Below are 15440 nucleotides of genomic sequence, written 5' to 3' on the forward strand. Positions count from 1 at the left end.
AAGTGTTGGGTTCGGGGTTAGGTTGCAAAGTGGTGGCGATGGATCTCGGGATCGACAACGAAGATGGAGATGAGGAGGGCGGTTCGCGTCTAGGCATGGGTTGCCGTGGGGATGGGCTCGGAGTAACGCCGCAGAAGAGGTGCGAAATTGCACCTAGGTTTAGATGGTGGGGCATGGGTGGAGCTGGGGTCTCGAACGGTTGGGGCTCTCAAACGGAGGGTCGTCGGTGCTGGATGGGGTCGCAGTTGGGGTCGCGCGGAGCTGGAGGGGATTGCGCCAGCCGAAGTTGGAGGGGATGGTGTGGCTGGGTTTTGGAAAGAGAATGGGTTTGTGTGGGTGGGTTTGGAGAGAGAAAGGGTTTGTGTGGCTGGGGTTTGAGAGAGAGAGAAAAATGCAATGCTAATTTTACAATAGTACCCTTATTTGGCTTATGTGTTTTTGTTTTAAATTTAGCTTCCATATTTAGTTAGCTAATAATTGTATTTCCCATACTTTTTTTTTGTCATTAATAAAATTTTCCATACAAATTAGCAAAGATATAATTTCCATATTTTTGCACAATGATAACATAAAAGCCATATTTTGAAAAATTCCCTAAAAACAATAAAACATGTTTGACATAAAAAAACACATTTTTTAATTCAATATAAGAGCAACTAAAGATAAATTATTTAAAATAAAAAAATCTCATTAGATCTAAACTCATTAGTAAAATAACAATATACATCTATTTGTAAAAACCAAATTATGTAAGAAAAAACTATTTATTAAGATTAGATAATCTAAATGATCTAATTAATAAGCAAGTAATATAGAATATTGAGAGTGATGTACTTATAAATAATTTTTATTTCTTAATATTTAATAGAAAAAATACTATTTTGACCCTTGTGTTTTGCCCGAATACTTAATTGACCTCTATGTTTTGTTAAATGACAAAACAGACCATCTGTTTTGTAAAATAGTACAATATGATACTTGAGCCTAATTTTGGTCAAACATTTTTTCAATAGGACTAAAATCCCCTTGTTGTTTTTATTTTTCTGTTTTTTTAATTCCTTTAATGAATTTTCTTTTTTCTAATGTATAAAATTAATTTTATAAAAATGAATTTTCTTTTATAATTATCTTTTAAAAAATAGATAAATAAAAAAACCCGGAACCTCTTTCTCTCTCCCCACTCGACTCTCTCTTTCTCTCTCTCTCTCTTCTTGCATATCTCTGCCCAGCCCCGATCGAGGCACCTCCAGCCATCGTCCGATCACACGCATGCCACCATGAGAAGCGTTGACCCTTGAAAACCCTACCCCTGTGATTCAGCCACCTGACGTGCCACCCTCCGCCTCAACGAGCTTGCTGAAGTCGTGCGCTGTCATGGCTTCTAAGCCACTTTTCGATGATCTCTGGTAGCATCTTGACCAGGGGGTGGTACAGGTGAACTCATAATGTTGAGATGAAGAAAACCTAGCCATGAATTGGCTTCAATCGTTGCTGGAGCAGAGGGAGGAGTCTCGTCAAAATCTCAAAAATTATGAGATTTCTAGGCCTCAATCTAGCCAATCCACGGGGAGGTGAGCTACACCACCACCGTAAATGGTTCCAACGACTTTTGATCCACGTTTACCAAGTGTTTTTTGAGCCCTCAACCGTGTGTAGGTGGTGACGCCGCTGCCGCTTCCAGGTTCCAGGTAGGGAGAGCGTGGACTTGGAATTGACATGAGGAGGGTGGTTGGGTCTTCTTCCATCTCCAACGAGTTCTCCGGCTTTAGATCCATGGCCTCCGTCTCCGGCGAGTTCTCTGACTTTATATCCATGAGCTCCCTCTCTGGCAGGTTATCCAGTTTCAGATACATGACCACCATACCTGCAAAAAGAAGCAATGGAAGAAGAAAGAAAACGTTTGACTATTTTGATTTTTTTATTGGATATAGTTTGAGGTTTGAGTTTAGATTTGTATTTTGTTTTGTATATCATATTTTTATTTTTAAAATTAATTAATATATTATTTTAAAATCTTTTTTTTTAATTATTTAATTAATAAACTAAATCAGAATGCGAGGCTATTTCGGTCCTATTGAAAAAATATTTGACCAAAATTATACTCGTACTATTGATCAATTTTTACAAAAGTTAGGGTTTGAAATATTATTTAACAAAATATAATGACCATCGAGTATTCGAGTAAGGCAAAACAAATATTTTCCCTATTTAACAAGAATACTTATTTGTAGTTAGTGGATGAAATGAAACATATAATATAATTTAAGAAGAAGAAATATTTATTTGTAGTTACAAGGCTGAAAAAGCGTTATAGCTACGCTACGCGGGTGATATCTCTACTAAGTATAAAATACTTGAATCATATAGGGAATTCAATCAACACACATTCTCATTCTCATTCTCTTTTTCTTTGATTCTTTAAATTCATCACTCGCAAATGGTTACCAACCCCAACAAATGCTTCCAGGTATGTCTCTTCTAAATCTAGTCCATTCTCTCTTCTTTTTCTTAAATTTTGTTCTGTTTTGCTCAAGCAAAAGAAAAAAGGATTGGAATCTTGAATTGGATATGTAGGGACTTTGACTCTTTCTTTTTCCCAATTCATGTCGTTTTCCAGTGGTCGTTAAAGCTATTGTCGTTTTGAGTCTATGCTGAAAGTTGTTGTCGTTTACTTCTTCTCTCTCTTTTTTTTTCAATGTACTATTGTTTTTATATTCGTTCTTATACAAACGACAAAGGGCAGCTAGGCAGGCCACCAAACTTTTGGGATCTTCCATGGACATTCTCATTATTTTTAGGTCAATATTATCATTATTGTTAATTATTAATACAACTTTTTTCTCCTCTATATAAACTTTTTTCCTCGTACCATTTTCTAAATAAACTCATTATAAGTTTTTTACATCTGTTTTAACACACTTTGATATTATTATTAAAAATGGATGAAAAGAAAATAAATAAAATCAATGATCATTACCTTTATTACAAATCAAATGGGTAAAAAAATGAATTATATTTCATAGACAAAACAACATTTATTAAGAACCAAATAGACTTATTCTTATTAATTACTTGTAATAATAACAAGTCAATATGGTTTTTGTTTCTTACTTTTCTTTATTTTCCTTGTTTAGGTAGCTGAACCTCCAAACGACTCAATTTCGAGCTTGAGTTTCAGTCCAAAGGCCGATTTGCTGGTGGCAACGTCATGGGACAATGAAGTTAGGTGCTGGGAAATAAAGCACAATAGTAGCAATGGTACGACTGAGACTAGGCTCAAGGCTTCAATATCTCATGAGCAACCTGTACTGTGCTCCACTTGGAACGATGATGGAACAATCGTTTTCTCTGGTGGCTGCGACAACCAAGTCAAAATGTGGCCTTTGACGACACCTGATGCCCAGCCAACGACCGTCGCCACTCACCATGCCCCCATCAAAGATCTTGCTTGGATTCCAGAGATGGAGCTCTTGGTCACAGGAAGCTGGGACAGGACCTTAAAGTATGCACTCTTTTCTTTCTTCATTTACATTCCTTAACATTTATTTGTACATATATAGTGTTTATGTTAGTTTTTAAGTTAAACAGTTGGCTATGTTACAAGTCAAAATCTTTTATAGAGTAGTGTCTGAAGTTAGTAGCTCTAAACTAAGTTGAGAGTAATACTGGCACTGGGATGTAGCTTTATAATTTCCCATGAAGTATTTTGGTCTCTGGCAGCATATTGTTTGCATTTTGAACTAAACAGCCGATGATGTGTATTGGCCGTTTGATTAGCATTGATTGGTCATTGACTTCTGCACTTGGATTCCTACTCTTTTTTCTAGTGTGTTTGTAATGTTAAAGTTACCTATATGGCCTATGGCAGTTCAAAAAGAAATATGATCTCTCTTTCTTTTCCTTTCTTTTTACTGGGATAACCATGAAAATTCAGAGAGTTTACTGCCATTGTTCTATATTTATATATGTACTTGTTTTTTCTTAATACTGTTTCTCATTTTTTGTATCATCTTTTATAGGTATTGGGATATTAGGCAGGCAAGTCCAGTGCATACTCAGCCACTTCCTGATCGTTGCTACACATTATCAGTGAGACATCCTTTCATGGTTGTTGGCACTGCAGATATAACTCTGATAGTTTTCGACTTGAGAAATCCTCAGGTAACTAATGCTTCTTGTATCATCATTATGACTACATGAACAATTTTAGAGGCACATACTTCAGTACATTATCTAATAATATACTTAGATTATTTATGTTAAAGTTATGCTCTAATCAATAACTTTGAACATGTCATCACAGGTTGAAATGAGGAGATTCCCCTCACCCCTCATTTACCAGACAAGATGTGTTGCTATCTTTCCTGATAACCAGGGTTTCTTGGTATATCTATTTACTTTCTCACAAGATAGTCATAATTCTAAGTTCCATTTTCAGCTTTTTTCTTTTCTGTTAAATGACTGACTATCTGGTTTTAAATTTTTCTTTAGGTTGGCTCAATAGAAGGAAGAGTTGGTGTGCAACATTTTGACTTCTCACAACAATATAAGAACTATACTTTCAAGAGTCACAAAGATGGAAACACTTTGTACTCAGTCAACTCCATAAACTTCCAACCTGTAAGATTTCATGATATGCCAGCATATATGAGATTAGCGGAGTTTTTTTTTTTTTTTTTGCATAATTATTCACTTTCTTTTGCAGGTTTATCACACATTCTCAACTGCAGGCTCTGATGGTGTTGTTACCATATGGGATAAGAACAGCAAACAAAAACTCAAGGTATATAAACACAAGTCCAAAGGTTAATTTTCAGCTTAATCAAATGAAGACATTGCCAGGGCAACTCTTGGTCCTTTAGAAGTAGTACTTCAAATGCCCATAATAATATTCGGCCTTGTCCCCAAGTTTACTTTGTCTTTGGCTAATTGGATACATGTTAATCTTTTTTTTTAATGTACTTTTCAGACCATCGCAAAGTGCAATCAACCAGTATCATGTGCCACCTTCAACAACAACGGTTCAATATTTGTCTACTCGGTGAGTCTATATGAAAGAAAAAAAGATGCTAAATAATAATACAAATAAGTCTTTCTCATAATATTAAATTCTGAAGTGTATCTCACATCTTTATGTTGTATTTATTGAGTAATGAAGTGTTTTACTCACAACTTGTCTATATATATACATGTATAGGTGTGTTACGACTGGAGTAAAGGTGAAGTTGAACAAGATCCAGGGACATCAAAGTCCCAAATTTTTTTGCATTTCCCAAAGGTATAAAGGTATAATTCTAATGTTTTGCTTGTTTGGATTATAAATGAGAGAGACCTTTTTTTTTTAAATATTTGCTTATAATATTTTGGATGCAGGAATCTCATGTCAAACCACAATTTGGAACCGGGTTTTATTAAGTGACATAGCTCATATATATCAGATGACAAAGAAGATATTCTAGAGTCAATTACTAATTAGACATGAGTATTAAATCTTGTTTAGTCATACTGAGAAAGAGCTCCTATTTATATGTATGTGTCCAGCTTCCTTTAGCTTTTTTGTAATTCTTATTTCTCTGCTTATCTACTTATATGTTTAATGTTCTTAGAGATCCCAATAGTACAGTTTTTTCCTTTTCCAAAGTGTTATATTTTGTAAACATTTTCCATTCAATAAAAAGATCTCTCCTATTAGACCACTTGTCAATATGAATCATTACATCAATATTATTTTTCTTAGTTAAAACACACCAAAACTGTTTTAGTATTTTGAAATGGTGCCTTCTGATAACTCTCTATGCTAACAAAAATCTTAGGCCATACAGTTGTTTCTTCATTTCCATATCTTTGATAAGAGAAACTTCTAAACCAAATAAAGTGTATTCGCACACCATTGAAATTGCATTATATATGTTTAGTACAAGCGCATGCTACTATTCATCTCCACTTTTGGTGAGAAACTAGTGTTTTTCAGCTACCTTTTTTTATAAATAGATTGTATGGTCCTTGTCTATGTGAAGAAAGAGAATAAACGATTCTCATTGAATAAAAAATACTATGCAGAGTATTTAAATACAATAGATCAGCAGCTCATTACAACTGTACAATTAGTTAGCATAACATAAATTAGTTACAAGAGCTAAGAGCTAATCTAGCTAACTAATACTCTTAACACTCCCCCTCAAACTTAGGGTAGACTATGACTCTACACTAAATTTGTCCCTCAACAAAAGAAATCAAGAGCTACATAAGGCTTTGGTAAAGATTTCTGCGGTTTGCTCATGCGAAGGGGTGTGTTTGACAATCAATGTCTTAGCCAAGACCTTCCCTCGAACAAAGTACAAGTCAAGTTCTATGTGCTTGGTCCTAGCGTGTAAAACTGGGTTGGCAGCCATCAACACAGTACTAAGATTGTCACACCAAATAATAGGAGGCCTCTGAATAGGAACACAAATCTCAGATAGAAGAGATTGTATCCAAGTGAGCTCTACTATGATACCAGCTAGACTTCTATATTCTGCTTCGGTACTAGACCGAGAGACAGTTTATTGTTTCTTCGAAGACCAGCTGACTAAATTAGGCCCAAGGTAAACACATAACCCAAAAGTTGACCTCCTATCATCAGAATCTAAAGCCCAATCAGCATCACAAAAACCAACCAAATCAAGAGAGATTGACCGCCTGAGATGTAAGCCAAAATCTAGAGTACCCTTAAAATATCGAAGGATGCATTTGATAGTTCTCCAATGGGACTCTAAAGGTGTGTGCATGAACTGACAAACACAATTGACAACATAGGATATTTCTGGCCTAGTGATTGTCGCATACTGAAGTGTCCCCACTAAGCTGCGATACACCTTAGGGTCTTGGATAGGATCACTTCCAGTGGCTGACAACTTTTCTCCCCCTGTCATGGGAGTCTTCAACCCATTTGCAAATTGAAGTTTGGCTTTGCACAAAAGGTAAGTGATATACTTGGTATGGGAAAGATGAATTCTTTCCTTTGTTGACTACATTTGAATGCCCAGAAAGTAATTGATCTCTCCAAGATCTTTCAGTGCAAAAGTGGAATTGAGTTGAGACACAAGAGTATCTAACTCAGATGGGTAGCTGTCTGTAATAAGTATATCATCGACATACACAAGAACAAAGGTAGTGTGAGTCTTGGTAAGTCGAATAAAGAGAGAGTTATCTGACCTTGCATTGCGAAAACCAAACTGAACCAATGCTTCTTTGAGTTTGTCAAACTAGGCCCTAGGGGCTTGCTTAAGACCATACAAAGCTTTGTGCAATTTGCAAACCAAATGAGATGAATTTGGCTTAATAAACCCCGGTGGCTGCTGCATAAACACTTCCTCAGTGAGGGAGTCATTGAGGAAGACATTGTTAATATCAAGTTGTCTAACTATCCACTATCGAGAAAGAGCAATAGTTAGAATAACTCGAATTGTTGTTGGCCTAACAACCAGGCTGAAAGTTTCTGTGAAATCAAAGCCATATTGTTGACGAAACCCCTTGGCAACCAATCGTGCCTTATATTTGTCAATAGTTCCATCGAGGTTCTCTTTAAGTTTGAATACCCATCTGCAACCTCTAGCTTTTCTGCCCTTGGGCAGCTCCACAAGAGACCAAGTTCTATTATTTTTTAAAGCAAGCAACTTAGCAGCCATTGCATTATGCCATTCTAGTTTGGAAAGAGCTTTTTCAACTGTTAAAGGATCTTTAGAGGTGATATGCACCTTTGGTTTATATACCCCAGCTTTGGCTCTTGTAGTCATATGATGGGCATTAGTTGGTAAGGGAGCTGACTATGTTGGTTGTGGGTAGACAGTAGCATGGGTAGGACTAGTAGATGAAGGTGGTGATGGTTGATGTGATGAAGGTGATGAATTAGGCAAGTGTGTGAAGGAGGATGAGGAGGATTGGTGGAATGATGGTGGAGAGTGGTGAGGAGAAGAATGTAGTGCGGAATGGGTAGAAGAGGAAGGGTTAGATACTGTAGTGGGAATAGTTAGGATGGAGGTAGATGGTAAACCTGAAAAATCAGACTTGGAAACATTGTTAGAGATAGTAGTAGACTTAGCAAAAGGAAACGAAAAACTCATTAAAAATAACATCACGAGATATGTAAAGCCTACCAGTAGGAGAGAGACTATTATACCCTTTATGTTTCAAGCTATACCCTAAGAAAGTACACTCAATAGAGCGAAAATTGAAGCTTGTGTTTGTTATATGGTCTTCTGTTTGGAAAACAAGAACAACCAAAGACACAAAGTTGGTTGTAATCAGGAGCTTGAGAATAAAGAGTATAAAGAGGTGTAGCTCCAGACAAAACAGATGAGGGGAGCCGATTAATAAGAAAGGTTGCAACATAAACAACCTCATCCCAGAATTTTAGTGGCATAGAGGCGTGAGCAAGAAGAGTTAAGGCTGTCTCAACAAGGTGTCGGTGCTTACATTCATCAACACTGTTTTGCTTATGAGTAGTTGGACAAAAGACTCGATGGGTGATGCCATGAGTAACTAAATACTCAGTAAAGGTTGGAAATTCACCTCCCCAATCAGATTGGAAGCTCTTAATGTTGCAACTAAACTCATTCTCAATTTGTGTCTTAAAGTTGATGAATGTTTGCATAGCTTCAAACTTGTGCTTCAAAAGATAAACCCAAGTAAATCTAGAAAAGGCATCAGTGAAATGTACATAGTATCGATATCCATTGGAAGAGACCATAGGAGATGGACCCCATAGGTTAGAATGAACTAACTGCAATGGCTGAGAATACACAGTATCAGATTTTGAAAAAGGAAACTTATGTATTTTACCCAGACAACAAGCTGAACAAAAATTTGAGATACTTTTATTGCTATGAGAAACATTACAATTTGTCATTACAGACTGAACTGTCTTGGCAACAGGGTGCCCAAGACGACTATGCCACAAATTGAATAAAGAATGTGCATTATTATTGGTGTTTACAACTTGAGAAGTATTACAAGACAGAGTAGACTCTTGTAACACAGACTTAGATGGAGCAGCAGAGCAAGGAGACAAAGACAGAGGTGGCAAGGCATATAGACCATTGCTAAGCATACCCTGCATCAGCACTTTCTTGGAGACCTCATCCTTAACAAGACAAAAGTTAGGATGAAAATCAAAGAAAACACCATTATCATGAGCAAACTGAGACACACTATTCAGGTTCTTGGTTATTTTAGGGACATGAAGCAATTGATTAAGAACAAGAGGTTTAGAGGAGTCAAAGGAAGATAGGAAGGTCTTACCAACATTCTTAATGGTTAAGCTAGCTCCATTGCCCATACGAACTTGTTCAGATCCATGGTATTCATCCTTTTGAGTCAAATGTCTCTCATTAGTAGTGCAATGATGGGTCGCTCCCGAATCTGGATACCAGGACTCATCACAGACAATTTCAGCAGTAGCCACCATTACAGAAGCAGCACTAGGAGATCGATCATTGGATCAGCTCCAAAACCAGGAAGTGTTGGATTGAATCGTTGGTAACATTTTGATGCAAAGTGACCAGGTCTCTGACAAATTTGGCATAGCAGACAAGCACTAGAGAAAGTAGTACCAGAGCAAGAATTGAAACCAAGAGAGGATGAAGAGTACACACCCTGGCCATTAGAACCAAATTGAGAACCCAAGGTATGAGTACTAGAAGTAAATTGATTGCCAAAAATTTTTCCATTCCGAGCTCCAGTAGCAAACAGATTCCAATGACCACGGCTAGGATTGGTAGACATACCTCAACGAGGTCAAAAATTAGTATTGGCCAAATTCATAGATACAAAGTCCAAATCTTTGTGTTGCCTCTTAATTCGATGTTCTTGAGCAAGAAGAAGTGATTCAAGAGCAGTCACAATGAGAGGTTCAGATCTAGAATTGACTGAGAAGATGAAAGTATCATAATCAGGAGAAGGCAATCCATGAAAAATTGCAGCAATATGCTCCTTAGGAGAAGTGTAATGGACAACTGAACTGAGTTGATCAATGAGAGACCTAACCTTGAGCAAATAGTCATTAAGAGTGAGTGAAACTTTCTTGATATTCTGAAATTGAGTGGTGAATTAATCAAGCTTTGCTTCGGTCTGAGAGGCAAAATAGATTTCCAAAACTGACCAGAGTTAAGCATACGACAAACTGCTGACTATTGAGCCAATGGATAAAGAAGCCTCAGAGTCTCTAGAAGAAGGGTAACTAACTAAGTGTGAGCTGTTGCCAGCTAGCACTAACTGATTGTAACAGATTATAACAACTTCCTTGATTGTAGGAGAATGTTATAGTCATTCTTCTCTCATGTATTGCTCTCTTGAGTATGTATAAATATAATTCAAGAAGCTCAAGCTCTGTATCGATTTGATCAGAGCATTCATTCACTCAAACACTTTTCCTTTCTGCATATTCTTTTTGAGCTCTCACTCTGACCATACATGTGAGGATCGGTGGAGTCATCAACAATAGGAGCCACAAGTATAGAAGTTGATCCTACTGGTACCATTAAACAAAGGTAGGTGGAAGAAATATAATCTTCAAGCTTGTGGCCTCTAATGGCAGAAATAACTTGAGGTTTCCAGAGAAGGTAGGTGCTATCATCAAGTCTGGTTGCAAGTTTATGAGCAAACGAGACTGGAGTGAAGGTTGCCGTAGGCGAAGCAGAGGAGGTCGCCAGAGTTGTACTAGAAGAGAGAGCCGGAGTGGTTGCCATTGATAACTAGAAAACTCAAGGCATACTAGAGAGAAGAAGAAGAAAAAAAAACTCAGATCTGTCAAACTAGAGAAATCAATGGGTATACTAGAGAGAGAAGCTCAGATACCATGTGAAGAAAGAGAATAAACGATTCTCATTGAATAAAAAAAATACTATACAGAGTATTTAAATACAATAAATCAGGAACTCATTACAATTGTACAATTAGTTAGCATAATAGAAATTAGTTACAAGAGCTAAGAACTAATCTGACTAACAAATACTCTTAACAGTCTAAACATCATTTTTCTTATAAAATTCGTTTCTATCATTTACAAGTTCATGGTAAATTACCTCTGATATTCATCCATGTTGAGGAATATGGTCCTCCAATGACTCATATCAGACAATGAATAAAGAAGCACATAACAATAATAGCATAAAACAGAAGAGAACATCCAAGGCAAGAGGTTGATTTGTTATATTAAAAAGAGACACCAATAGGGTCATGACACGTTCACTAAGTATAGTTAATATTATTTTCTTACAAGGCTCTAGTCTTTTCCTTTTGTAAAGTTATATTAACTCCTTTTCTCTTCATCTCTTAGTCTCTCATTAAATTTTGAATGTTGTTCTTTGATAATTATCATGAATATGCAACAATAACTAGATAAAAATTTGCAGTCTTATGACTTAACCAACTTGGTAACAGTCATAACTAACATAACAACTAATAATAGACAATTTACATAGAGAGAGTTAGCACACAGGTTACACTTGGTGCTTAACAATGCATGGCTCTTCAATATAAAGCTCTTATGAATAAAAATGTAAATTTTCATACATCATACTGAAGGGATTCTATTTTCCTCCATTTATTAGTGAGGTTTTTTTAGCTGCCGTCTCCATTCTTCTTCCATTAATTTATTAGTGTTACAAAGTGTAAATAATGGAAACTGCAGCTGAGAAAAAACCCTTTATTAGTTAGGGTAGAGGGTAACAGTACTCTTAGTTCAGCTCACCACGTACTCACTTTCTTATTTATAATTTAACCGACGTTGTAAAGTTAGAACACATTGTTACTATTTATAAAACTCAAGGGCCTAATTACCACTATGAAGAGATATCTCTCCAATTAATCAACTAGGAAGTTGGTTGGTTCAATTTCAATCGTTCTCAACAGTAAACTAACATAGCCAGGCCCATCTCTGCCTTTGGGCAAAGATAGGTCAGACTTGCTAAGTGCCCTAGTCAAAAGAGTCAAATTTTAGAAAAATCACTTTTTCTGTAATAGTCTATAAATTTAGAAAAATACAATTTTCTATATAATTATCATAAAAAAATATTATATTTTGTACTAGACCCTTAAAAGTTTATAGGTCCCACCCTAATAACAGCAAATCAAGAAATCAATCTAGTATTAGAGCTACACTTAGTCAGTTAGCTTAGTTAGTTAACTTTTTAACTCGTTTAGCTTCGTGATTAGTTACTATGTTAACTAAATTCTGTTTTGCCCCAAGTTGTTTTAACATTTCTGTTGTACTAGCTGTCTATATATATATATATATATATATATGACAGCAGTCTCAAATTGTAAACACGTGAGATTCATTTTCAATTCAGAATAAGAGGGTGTTTAACTCCTTAACTAAAATACTGTTTTTTGTTTTTAAAAGTTATAAATAGTTTTTTGAAAGTAAGTTGGGGTGTTTGGCGTTGTTTTCATAAAATAATTTTTAAAAGCAAAGTTACAAAAACAGAAAATTTCGAGAACAACAAAAAGTTGTTTTATGTTGTTCTCAATTTTTTTTTGTTATTTTTTTTTTCACATCACTTTTTTAATTATTATTATCTAACATCATTTATTATCATATCATTTTCTTTCTCATTAGTTTCTCTCTCTTCACTTTCTCTCACATCACTTTCTTTCTCATCACTTTCTATCTCCTTATTTTCTCTCTCATCACTTTCTCTCTCCTTACCTATTCCCTCTTTACTTTCTCTCTCCTTACATTTTCTCTCTTCACTTTTTCACTATTTTCTCTCTTATCACTTTCTATCTTTTCATTTTATCTTTCATCATTTTCTATCTCCTTATTTTCTATTGCATAATTTATTATGTCATCATTTTCTCTTTCATCACTTACTATATCCTCATTTTCTCTCTCATCTTTTTTGCTCTCTCGCAATTTCCTCTCTCATCACTTTCTCTCTACTCACTTCTCTCACTTCACTTTTTTCTCATCACCTTCTCTCTCATTTTTTAATGCATAGATCAATTTCTTTGTTCTCAATTTCAATTTCTTCAAATTTTCTCTCCTTACTTTCTCACTCCTTATTTTTCATCATTTTTTCTTTCAAATTATTTTATCTCATTATTTATTACAAACTATTAAAAGATTTTTCTCTTCATAAATATATTTGTTAATTTTTTTATTTAAGATTTTAAAAAAATAAAACTAAAAAATTGTTTATAGAAAACATTAACCAAACACCTCTTATTTTTTGAAAACTACAAAAACTATTTTCTATTCTCATTTATGAGAACACAATTTTGAAAACAAAAAACAGAAAACAATGCCAAATAGACCCTAAGGGCCTGTTTGGCATTGTTTTCTGTTTTTTGTTTTCAAAATTTTGTTCTCAGAAATGAGAACAGAAAACTGTTTTTGTAGTTTTCAAAAAATAAGAGTTGTTTGGTTAATGGTTTCTAAAAACAATTTTTTTAGTTTTTTTTTTTTTTTAAATCTTAAATAAAAAATTAACAAATATATTTACAAAGAGAAAAATATTTTAAAAATTTGTAATAAATAATGAGATAAAATAATTTGAAAGAAAAAATGATGAAAAATAAGAAGTAAAGTTAGGAAAAAAAATTTGAGAACAACAGAAAACAACTTTTTGTTGTTCTCAAAATTTTCTATTTTTTGTAACTTTGTTTTTAAAAATTGTTTTCTGAAAACAATGCCAAACACCCCTACTTGTTTTCAAAAAACAGTTTTTAGCTTTTAAAAACAAAAAACAGTTTTTTAGTTAAGGTGCCAAACACCCTCTAAGTTTTTCTTTCCTCTGTTTTCTCTGGTTTTTTCCTCTCGGTCCTCTAGCACTAATATCTAGTGTTCAAGGTTGTTTCTTGGTGTCTTTATGATCTAAGCTAACACACCATGTATATAAGGTTATGCCAAAGAAAGAGAAGAGTGTTTCAAGAAAAGCATGAACAAACTCGATTCTCAGTGTAGATCAAACCTACATGAGTTCTATACTTAAAATAATTCCAAATTTGAGAAAAATGATAATTTTATTCATAGAAAGGTTATATTTTTTTTTTATATATAAAAAAGTTACAATCATTTACTTATTAATTAATGCAGGGTCGTGTGTTGAAAAAAATTATGGGGTTTCATCTAAAAATCAATTAGTAATTAGTGGAGTTACCCATGTTCTTACAAATGACTCAATATTCTTACACTTGTTTCATGTGTCCCGCGACAAATGGCTCAAAATCATGACCTGCGACAAGTGCAATCTTATACTCATCCAAATATGATCCTGTTTGTTTTGTAGGAATGCTGGAAGGTACAATCTTTTTTTTTTTTTTTTTTGCAAAATTAGGACTTGCGAAACAATTTCATTTTTAGTGATCTACTTACAACAAGCAAAAAACTCGAGATTGTACATGCTTTATTATTTCTCTCATATCCCGCTCTAGAAGTCGTAAAATGACACGAGTTTAGAAGCATATGAAAGATAAGACATAGGGCTACAATTTTCATGATTAACAAAATTTCAAAATCAACCTTCTTCATGGTCAAAAGTTTATCCCAATGCAAGATTTCCTAAAATGGGTATACTAAAAAAAAACATCCATAAAATATTTTGGTCGTACCTTACCCTATACTCATCCAAATTTAATTTTGTTTGTTTTGTAGGGATCCTATAAGGTAGAACCTTCACTTTTTTTTTTTGGCAAAATTGAATATTTACCTATAGGCACAAATATGTATTTATTTATTTTCTTTTGTTGAATTTTTCACTTGTAGATTTTGCAATATACAAATACATAGATCGAAATATTAATTAGAGAGTGTTTCCTAGTTTAGTATAATTGATATTATAATAATTTTATATAGATAAGACATATGCCTACAACTTTCATGTTTCTCGAAATTTTAAAATCGACCATCTTCAAGGTCAAAAGTTTTTCCCAATGTAAAATATTGGAAATCAAGATTTTTTGAAAGGGATATATTCACAAAAAAGTAGTTAGGAAATATTTTGGCCATACCGTACCCTATACTCATCCAAATTCAATTCCATTTGTTTTATAGGAATGCTAGAAGGTAGATACTTCATCTTTTGGCTTCAACAGTAAACATGAAAATTGTGGCCCTACGTCTTGTCTTCTACATGCTTATGCCCTCGTGTTATTTCAAAACTTCTAGAGCCGAATATGACCAAAATAGTGAAGCATGTATGACCCCCTAGTTTAATGCTTCAAAACAATGTATTTGTGTCTGTATATATATGTATACCTCCAGCCAAGCATAGGATCTTGTGAGTTCATAGGTTGCAAACCCTCCATTCTTGCTCTGTAAAGATAGAATTAGATGCACAACATCCTTAAGGTGATACTCTGGAACACGATTTTTCCCATGATGTCAAATGACATGTCTGATAGTAAGAGGGTTGCCGAATTTCAAATTCGACCGTCTTCATGGTCAAACGTTTGTCCTA

At 34.6% G+C, this 15440-nt stretch overlaps 2 protein-coding genes across 3 annotated transcripts; one reads left to right on the top strand and one right to left on the bottom strand.

Moving 5' to 3' along the window:
• Window positions 1-1145: 1145 nt before the first annotated feature.
• Window positions 1146-5696, top strand: LOC133800798 (protein RAE1-like). 2 transcript variants are annotated; one of them, XM_062238860.1, is made up of 10 exons: window positions 1146-1571; window positions 1657-2467; window positions 3135-3502; window positions 4020-4161; window positions 4304-4384; window positions 4492-4620; window positions 4706-4783; window positions 4970-5041; window positions 5198-5278; window positions 5374-5696. In XM_062238860.1, exons 2-10 carry the CDS (start codon window positions 2438-2440, stop codon window positions 5413-5415), a joined length of 1023 nt encoding a protein of 340 aa, XP_062094844.1. In that variant the 5' UTR covers window positions 1146-1571; window positions 1657-2437; the 3' UTR covers window positions 5416-5696. The 2 variants fall into 2 exon arrangements, with proteins under 2 accessions (XP_062094844.1, XP_062094845.1); XM_062238861.1 differs by having other exon boundaries at window positions 1146-2467; window positions 5198-5286.
• Window positions 5697-7409: 1713 nt separating this feature from the next.
• Window positions 7410-7775, bottom strand: LOC133800225 (uncharacterized mitochondrial protein AtMg00820-like). Its single transcript, XM_062238180.1, has one exon. It carries the CDS (start codon window positions 7773-7775, stop codon window positions 7410-7412), a length of 366 nt encoding a protein of 121 aa, XP_062094164.1.
• Between the last annotated feature and the right edge of the window lie 7665 nt (window positions 7776-15440).

Source organism: Humulus lupulus, chromosome 9 (assembly GCF_963169125.1).
Source record: "Humulus lupulus chromosome 9, drHumLupu1.1, whole genome shotgun sequence".
Classification (NCBI taxonomy): Eukaryota; Viridiplantae; Streptophyta; class Magnoliopsida; order Rosales; family Cannabaceae; genus Humulus; species Humulus lupulus.

Coding starts and splice junctions, on each gene's coding strand:
- LOC133800798 (XM_062238860.1), top strand. CDS start 2,438: ATGGTTACCAACCCCAACAAATGCTTCCAG. Junction 2,468..3,134: donor ACCCCAACAAATGCTTCCAG/GTATGTCTCTTC, acceptor TTCCTTGTTTAG/GTAGCTGAACCTCCAAACGA. Junction 3,503..4,019: donor AGCTGGGACAGGACCTTAAA/GTATGCACTCTT, acceptor CATCTTTTATAG/GTATTGGGATATTAGGCAGG.
- LOC133800225 (XM_062238180.1), bottom strand. CDS start 7,775: ATGACTACAAGAGCCAAAGCTGGGGTATATAAACCAAAGGTGCATATC.